The 8,367-nt window shown below is 46.8% G+C and overlaps 3 protein-coding genes across 4 annotated transcripts; all 3 read left to right on the top strand.

The window, feature by feature from the left end:
* SPPG_09231 (uncharacterized protein) lies at positions 1-1,210 on the top strand (the record flags this gene model as incomplete). Its single annotated transcript, XM_016757388.1, has 2 exons — positions 1-662; positions 730-1,210. Coding segments are annotated over 2 exons (1,022 nt in total), but the record flags the coding sequence as incomplete, so codon positions are not given.
* A 791-nt stretch (positions 1,211-2,001) lies between these two features.
* SPPG_09230 (uncharacterized protein) lies at positions 2,002-4,164 on the top strand. Its single transcript, XM_016757387.1, has one exon. It carries the CDS (start codon positions 2,048-2,050, stop codon positions 3,953-3,955), a length of 1,908 nt encoding a protein of 635 aa, XP_016607541.1. The 5' UTR covers positions 2,002-2,047; the 3' UTR covers positions 3,956-4,164.
* A 1,641-nt stretch (positions 4,165-5,805) lies between these two features.
* Positions 5,806-7,822, top strand: SPPG_04894. 2 transcript variants are annotated; one of them, XM_016753133.1, is made up of 4 exons: positions 5,806-5,967; positions 6,047-6,252; positions 6,308-7,309; positions 7,385-7,822. In XM_016753133.1, exons 1-3 carry the CDS (start codon positions 5,840-5,842, stop codon positions 7,222-7,224), a joined length of 1,251 nt encoding a protein of 416 aa, XP_016607539.1. In that variant the 5' UTR covers positions 5,806-5,839; the 3' UTR covers positions 7,225-7,309; positions 7,385-7,822. The 2 variants fall into 2 exon arrangements, with proteins under 2 accessions (XP_016607539.1, XP_016607540.1); XM_016753134.1 differs by having other exon boundaries at positions 6,308-7,822.
* The last annotated feature ends 545 nt before the right edge of the window (positions 7,823-8,367 follow it).

Here is an 8,367-nt window from a genome sequence, read left to right as displayed (position 1 = left end):
CGATGCAACAAGTCGGTGCATCCGTAGTAGTTGAAGCATCAGCGCGAGTCGACGCACCTGTCGACGGACCTGCCAATGAGGCTGTACCATCACCAAAGGCCTTTGTGGAATACGTGTATAATCAAGACAAGACAGACCTCGAAACGTATTGGAAAAGGCTGCTCAAGGACAGCCAACCGACCCTCGTGACACCCCGCAACCGCACCTGGTTCCGCACCCGTCACCAAACCCGCCTCGTCGTGCGGAACGCACTCGTCCATGTAACCGACTATGAAGCCGTGTGCAAACGGCACGGCATCACCTTGCACGCTCTGTTTCTCGCAGCATGGTCTCACTTGGCGTCCAAGATGACGGGCGTGCGGGACCCGGTGTTTGGATTGTACCATTCTGGGCGGACGGTGCCAGTAGATGGAATCAATGTCATGGTTGCGCCTTGCTTTAACATTGTGCCGTTCAAGACGAGAGATGCTGGGAGGGATTTGATGGAGGTTGCTCGAGAGATTCAGGACGAGTTGGTGAGAATGAGTGGGATGGCGCAGGTGGAGATGCGGGAGGTGCTCGAGTGGGTGCCGAGTGCAAAGAGTAATACTGTTGTGAATTACCTAAAGTTTCCTGCTGAGCAAAAGGGTGGAGACGAGGAAAAAGTGTTTAACGCCATAGAGGTGAGATTTTTCGTTTATAAAGGCATGCAAAAGAACCAAAGATACTCATTATCGTGATGCTATTCAGGTCAATGCCTCTTCGCTGGATCACATTCCATCAGCAACATTCCAACAGACGACGCCCGTGTCGGACCTTGTCCATTGCCATCGCGTGGAAATAGATCTGGAGATTGCCGAGAGAGGGGATAATGTGGATGTGGGAATCTTTTGCCGGTCAAGCGTGTTGAGCGAGCGTCAAGCGAGGGCTGTAGTGAGCGAGTTGTGTCTGCTCGTATCGAGTGTGAGCAATGTGCCGGGTGTACAGAGAGCAAGTGCAGAGAGAGCGCCAGGAAGAGCAAGTGCAGAGAGTGGAAATGCGATGCATAATGGGATGAATGGTAAAAAAAACAAAAAGAGAAAGCAATGGGACATTTGCACTGTGCAGTGAAAATGTTTAATATACTAGTAATAGTACTATAATATATACATACAGTCTATGTAAAACTATAGAGAGACAAGAGAATCTATGTAAAAATGTAAAAATAAAAGAGAATAAACAAATAAATGTCAAGAGCGTGAGTCGAACCCTTACAAGTGTGTCATGTGAGAGAGAATAAAATGAATGACATGTGACAAGGAGACATGAGACAGTGTGTCAATATAAAAAGAGGGGGATGACTCAATGTGAGAGAGTTATGATCATGTGATATAAAGTGTGAAAGTGTGAAATGTTTATCGTGTGAAATTGGAGAGAGTGTGAGTGTGAGTGTGAAATTGGAGAGAGTGAGTGTGAGAGAGAGAGAGTGAAAATGAACGTGTGTGTGAATCTGTGAATGGGAGTGGGAGTGAATACTCTACTAGTAGTCAAATGGACGAGAGAGAGAGAGAATTCAAACAAAAGAGAGTGCAAAAGTGTGAAAAAGTTTTGAAAGAAGATCTTCAAGAGCGTGACCATCTATTTTTAAACAGTCTTTAAACAACAACTTGCCAAGATTTTGTCTATGATCATGATTCTCATTGCCACCCACTTTCAACATTCTTTGCTCTCTCTCCTTCTCTCTGCCTGCCATCAGTTGCATATGCGCATATGGTATGTAACGTATGTAACGTATGTATGTATGTGTGAGAGTGTGTGATGTGTGAATACATTCATGCAAGTGTTTAGAGTGTCAAAAAGAGAGCCCGAAATGCCCCCCATCCTCATGTGATAATTGTTATACGAAGCGGCCATTTGAAAATCAACTTCTCCCCGCATGGCATTTTGTCACACTTGTAGTCTCCTGACTATCAGTCTCGTGTGTTTTGTGTATTTTTTCCTTATTTTTCTTTTTCTATAGATCCCCCTCACACACACACACACACACAAGACCCAGGGTACAGGGGGGACATTAGGGTTGCGGTAACGCATGGGCTCTTGGATCTGGGGATTTGAGTGTACAGGGTATATAAAGGGAAGGAGTGCATTTCACACCCTTCCCCCAGAATTTCACACTTCGTCATTTCACACTTGCTCATTTCACACTTGCACACCCGCTTCCTTTTCACACTTGCACCCGCCCGTTAACACTCACCCCCACTCACATCTCATGACGACAGTGTTGGGACCATTGGCATCGGCATGGTGCCCAGAGTACCCTACAGACGACCATGACTGGCAAGACCTCGACATTCCCCCTCCCTACGAGAGCATCCATGCACAGCCAAGCGACAGTGACGTGCCGCCTTTTTGCACGGATTTGAGAACACGCAAATCCTCTACAGACCTGGTTCGTTCGGCGGCTGCTGCTGCTGCTAATAGTTCCAGTTCTTCTGCCCATCTCCTCACGACCGCTATCCATGAAATGCTCGTCATGGCGTCGTTTGGTGCTCACCAAGTACGCACCGTAGCAACAGGCATCTACGATCTGGCCAAAGTCGGTGCGGCTCGTCCATCTTGGAACTATGGCATGCACATGGGCCTCCATTTTATTCGCTCCAATTTAATCTTTCAAGGCACCTCCATTCCCCGTGTCCGTCTTCTGTCCAAGGCGGCCGGCGCATCCCGTCCCCCGCCACATGTAAAAGTGACAGAGGTCTCGTTTCGCGTTGATCGCGATGTCCTCTTGCGATTCGAAGCACTTGGGCATGCCTGGCGGCAAGGCAAAAAGGCCGGTCAGTACCCGACAGTGCCTCCCGAAACGGCCGCGCACTGGAAGGATCTTGTCCGAGAGTACGAGTTGGAAGGGGAATGGCTCGAGGATCAGACACCGTCGTCAATCGAACCCATCAAATCGTCCTGGTGGCCGTCGTGGCTTGCTCAATCACCTCCTCAAACACCACCATCACCACCCAAGCGACGCCCCCAAAAAGTCATTTACTACCTCCATGGCGGAGCCTACATTGTCGGCTCTCCCCGCCTCTACCGCCTCTTTACCGGCCGCATTGCAAAAGAAACGGGCGCACGCGTCTTTGCCGTCCAGTACCGCCTTGCTCCCGAACACCCCTTCCCCGCCGCCCTCCATGACGCTTTTGCAGGATACCTCTACCTCACTCAACCCCACCACCCCGCCTTTGCTGGTCTTGCCGTAACTCACGATCCCGTCGACCCCAAAGACGTGATCATCATGGGCGATTCGGCCGGCGGAGGTCTCGCCATGGCCTTGTTAAACTACCTCAACCTCTACCTCCGCACCCCGACGGGTGCCCACCAGGTCCCACTCCCTGGCGGATCCGTGTTATTGAGCCCCTGGGTGGACTTGACATTTACTTCCCACTCTTGGCGCTCCAATGCCCAGTACGACTGGCTCCCCGCCAACGCCCGCGACATTCACTCTCCCGTCTCTGACCATGTTCCGCACCCAGTTTATATGTACCTGTATGGCCAAGACTGTTCCCGCCCTGTCTCCTACCTTTCTTCTCTTTCTAGCGAAAGCGCCAAACACGATCCTACCCATGTGGTCCGCGATACGGCCGAACGCTTTGTCCGCCATCCTCTTGTTTCCCCTATATTCGCCGAAGACCTCCACGGCCTGCCCCCAATGCTCATCCAAGCCGGCGACGCCGAAGTCTTGCGTGACGAATCCCTTGCATTGGCCTACAAGTACGACACGCAAAATACCGGACACCCCAACAACCAATCCCACAAATCCTGGGTGCGCCATGAATTGTATAAAGACATGGTGCACGTATTTCAAGCCATGAGTTGGTTGGAGAGCTCTCAAGTTGCGTTGGAGAATGTGAGGAGGTTTGTGTGGGAGGTGGAGAGTGGGGGTCCGATGCCGCCGCCGCCGGATCAGGACATGTGTGTGGTGGATTCGCATGTTCCTGGGATTTAGACAAGAGTGCATTCCCACATTTTTAGATTATTTTTTTGCTTTTTTCGTACATTAGATATATCTAGCACTCTTGTATATATATATATTTCTTTATACATTTTGTAGATGGATATCCATGTTTTTTGTTTATATATATATATTATATATCATATGACTTTCGCATGTTTGTAGTAGTGTGAAATATGCAGGGTTGTTTTGCGGTGCCTGAATTGTCAGTATACTTGTCGTGTGATTGCACTACGGGATACGTGAACCACCCATCCATGTCATGCATGAATAAGTATTTTTGCATACAGATATTGGGGGCAAGACTCTACTTTTGAATAACTATGCATCTCAGTGATAAATACATGTATAATAAAATCTGTGCAATCATATCATTTGCGAACGCACAAACGACGCTCCAAACCATAGATTCAAGGTAACGAAATCTTGGTTTTTCTTGGTATATCAAAACTGCAATGATCCTAATGACCCAAACACTCCCTTTGGGTGAACGGCACTCGTTTAACAGGTATTCTGCAAAAATCTGAAAGTTACCATTGCGGGTTGCGAATCAAGCAGATTGTTATCACTCAACCCAATACAAGAGACAAATGAGCAAGGACTCAACCTAAAGCATCAATAGATCATTGCTGAATTAGGAGAACGTAGATCCGGAATTTACTAGATTTTTGGTTTCAACTTTTTCGTTTTTTGCAAATGAACTTGCTTGCAAAGCCCCATATCATTCCCGCAGGTAGTAAATACCGAAACTACCATTTTCAAACAGATTATGATACGAATTACTGAATAGTAATCCTGCATTTGTGAATAATGTTGAATGGGATTCTTTTGGTCACTTTATCTTTGACATAATCAGGGGTGCAAATGGTATTTGGATTTGAGCAACGTATCATGGTTTGCCTTTTGGCCAATGCATGCAGTAGCGTTTTCGAGTGCACTTTTAGCGCTAGCAAGATTAAAGATTCCCATCTGCCTTTGAGAAAAACAGGCACAACGCCTAGGTGACAACAACATCTTGCTTTACACACACACAGACACATCAACAAAAATGTGTTCGTCAAACACTTTTTGTCCTGTTATCATAAATGTAACCGGTCATTGGTCTCACAGTCATTGAATGACTGGGAATACATTGTTGAAATTGCGGATTTGTGTGTAGGACTAGAATAGCTGTACCGAGCCAGGGATGAAGTGCCCTTTGAAGGGATGAACATTCCCAATCATTGCGAATGTGCAAATGTGCGAAATCCGCGATATGCAGGCACTACTATACAAAAACTGCCAAACAAACAACAAAAATACGAAAAGGGCAACTTGATCGCATAAAGTGCAAGTTAGGCCTTATAGGTTCGTCTCTCTGGAAAGACTAGTTTTTACAGCGGGGCATCTGGGCTTTTCGGCGTGTTTATCCATCGTTAGACATTTTCAATAAAGGTCGCACGGTTCCTGCCTTGACAGAAATTGTTACTGCAATGACCACTTGACGGACTAGGGAGGGATTTGCCAAGTGCACCTTTTTTGCCATAATATACTGAACGTTATTCCAAAATGACTGACCCCTTATGGCTATTAACTGTATAAGCAATTATCAAGGCCAGTGATAATGTTTTTGCTGCCATGAATTGAGCCCCAAGTGCTTTGCAGTAGTTTGGAAATCCAGAATGAAAACAATGACCTTTACCAGACCATGTAACATCATATGGTATATAGCAAAGTGCTTCCGTACTGTAGCTGTATTTGCTTTCTTGTCTTATTGTGCACGCACGCATCCCCATTAGTATCTTCAACATTTGTGCTGTGGCTTCAAACATGATCACTGTGCCACACGATATCATATTTACTGGTTATCTCACACTCACCGGGTTTGTGCTTTTCAACATGGCATCGCACGCTCACCTGTGTTGTCTTTGTGGTTGTCCGGTCGCAGATATCTACAGGGACATTCAGGAATGTGAGGAATTGGACAATGATGGATTTAATAGTCTTCGGCATGGCGATGGAACGTGGTAAGAGTCTCGTCTGTTCACATCATCGCCGCGACATTGTACCGGTTTGCTCACAACACTTGTCCGTGGACTTTTACAGGTTTAAATGGGGTGTTGCACTGCTCTCAAATATGATGTCCTATCCCGGGATGGTTGACGGTCACGTTCTAATGGTGCACGAGATTTACGGAGGGGATATCCCGGAAGCCACCTATGGCCCAGTTTACTTGCCGGATTTTGAAGATGCGGCAGAAGACTCGGATGAAGATACGCCTGTGGGACCTTTTTCCACGAGTGGTGACGCTGGTTCGTGCAGAAAACTGACCAACTCCATTTCTGCGTCGTCTGACTCTGCAATTAGAATATACCGGCCTAGATTACCTCAGTGGGTCGGCCGTCATTGTGCATCACAGATGTCTTTCGCTAGCGGTGGAGTGGACAAATAGTGAAAGTATAAGCGACTTTTTCATGAGCCCTACTGGATCTCTGCTTGAATGTTCCTGCATGGGTCGTAACATCGCCTACAGAGACAACACAGAAGATATTGTCAACAATGAGAACAAGGAAGAATACGATGAGCACCGGGAGCACCACTTCAGGAATAGAAGAACTAAAGAAGCATCGATAGCAGCGGTTGACTCATTTGGTAGCCTGTCCGTTGATTACGAAGCATTTGAAAGAGGAAGAGACTGGCCCCGATTCATGAATGATGACGATTATAGGCCGGAGAATGCATGGCTACTTACCAGACCTGATCGTTTTCCAGAGCTTCCATTGGTTGCAACAAAGTGCACTCCTGGCGTCGAGCAGCGGCAGCAGCATCGTTCAGATGACTTGGCGAGACTTCCTATGGAAATCATCCTGGCGATACTTGAGTTCCTCATCAGCGACGAGCGCAGTTTCCTTCATTTGCAATCAGCGAGTCATTTTTGGCGTTCCTTTCTTGTAGGAGACACTGGCTTGCTTCCGCAGGGAGTACAGGCACTGTATCGCAAGCGATGCGCTGCTCTGGCCTGGGTCCCCACTGCAGTGGATGTAAATCGGCGCGCCAAGCAATTTGATGCCGTTTTGGACACTGGCGAACCCATCGACTGGAAATCGTATCACATTGCCTGCTCAAGATCCCCGAGTATGAGAAACAGGAACAGGATGTATCGAAAGATGTGCGACGTGTATGATTTGATTCATGGAGGGGAAGGACGGCGAAGAGTATACAATGCGTTTGTTAAGCGGATGTGGGCCCGAGGTTATGGAGAGGATCAATTTCAAATGATTTAGGTGCGGTTTATTTGGTGGGAAGAATACCTGGCGGCACTACCACCCTTCTCGCATCACCGGAGTTACTATTATACGCTCCAAGGGCGTACGTGTTGAACTCTATATTATGCGCCAGGTTAAAACTGTTCTTTTTTTGGTAATCTTTTGTTGGTTGAACTAGCATAGTCAGCATTAATCCCTCTCTTGGCGACACTATTATCTTTTTAGTCTTTTTTCGAACGTTATTAATGACTTTTTTTTGTTGCCTTACACTCCTGTGGGTTGATATAATTTGAATCAAACTGGATAGGCTCCTCTTTTCTGCTCACTTCATGCCATCTTTTAGGAAATGGATCCACTGTTCCTCTGTTTGCGTGGATCTCACGGAATTGTTTCCGTTACTCTTGCCTACACAATACAGACAAGATGCCTACGTGACAACAACTACTTGCTTTGCACACGCATCAACAAAGGACTGCATCTTAGAAGACTTGAAAGTCACGACCACTGTAGCTAGATACTTATTATCCTACGTGATTGAACATGTGCCATCTGGCATCTCTCGAGCCTAATTACATGTATCTTCTGAAGAAAAACGTTTGCAATTTTGAAACACCTCATCACGAGAACTCTTCATCGATGTATTGCGATTCGACCAATGTATCCCAAAGAAACTCTTTCAGTGAATGATTCATTAGGGTCTGCGCACAGTGTTGGTTCCAACCCTTACGTAAGGCGTAGTTGGGTTCTTCCAGATGAGTTATTAAGGAATACCGCAATTCGTTATTGGGGGATATGCTTGAAGAGCTTACAAAAGTACCCTAAATTGCGGATCGGCCCCATTTTAGCAAACGTTCTATTTAGATTGAGGGTTATGAACTGTTGTAAGCAGCAAAACTGAATGTCTCGAGCACTTGTCCCAAACGCGCAGCACACTTCTCCAACTCCGACCGCGCGCGTTTATTCATGCTAGTCTTTTTTATATACCTGCGCAATGAATCAGTTTATACATGTGGCAGCTTCTAAGATGTTTTTTAAACGCGAGGCGGAACCCGCCCGCCGCCCCTGAACCTTCGAAGTCTTTTCTTGTCTTGCAGATAATGTGAAAAAGAAGTCGTGGAAGCCGGAAAAGGCGTGGTCGAGAAGAAGTTACCATTGGGTCAT

The sequence above is a fragment of the Spizellomyces punctatus genome, assembly GCF_000182565.1.
Source record: "Spizellomyces punctatus DAOM BR117 chromosome Unknown supercont1.8, whole genome shotgun sequence".
Taxonomy (NCBI): Eukaryota; Fungi; Chytridiomycota; class Chytridiomycetes; order Spizellomycetales; family Spizellomycetaceae; genus Spizellomyces; species Spizellomyces punctatus.
This window is presented reverse-complemented; position numbering and strand designations above follow the sequence as displayed.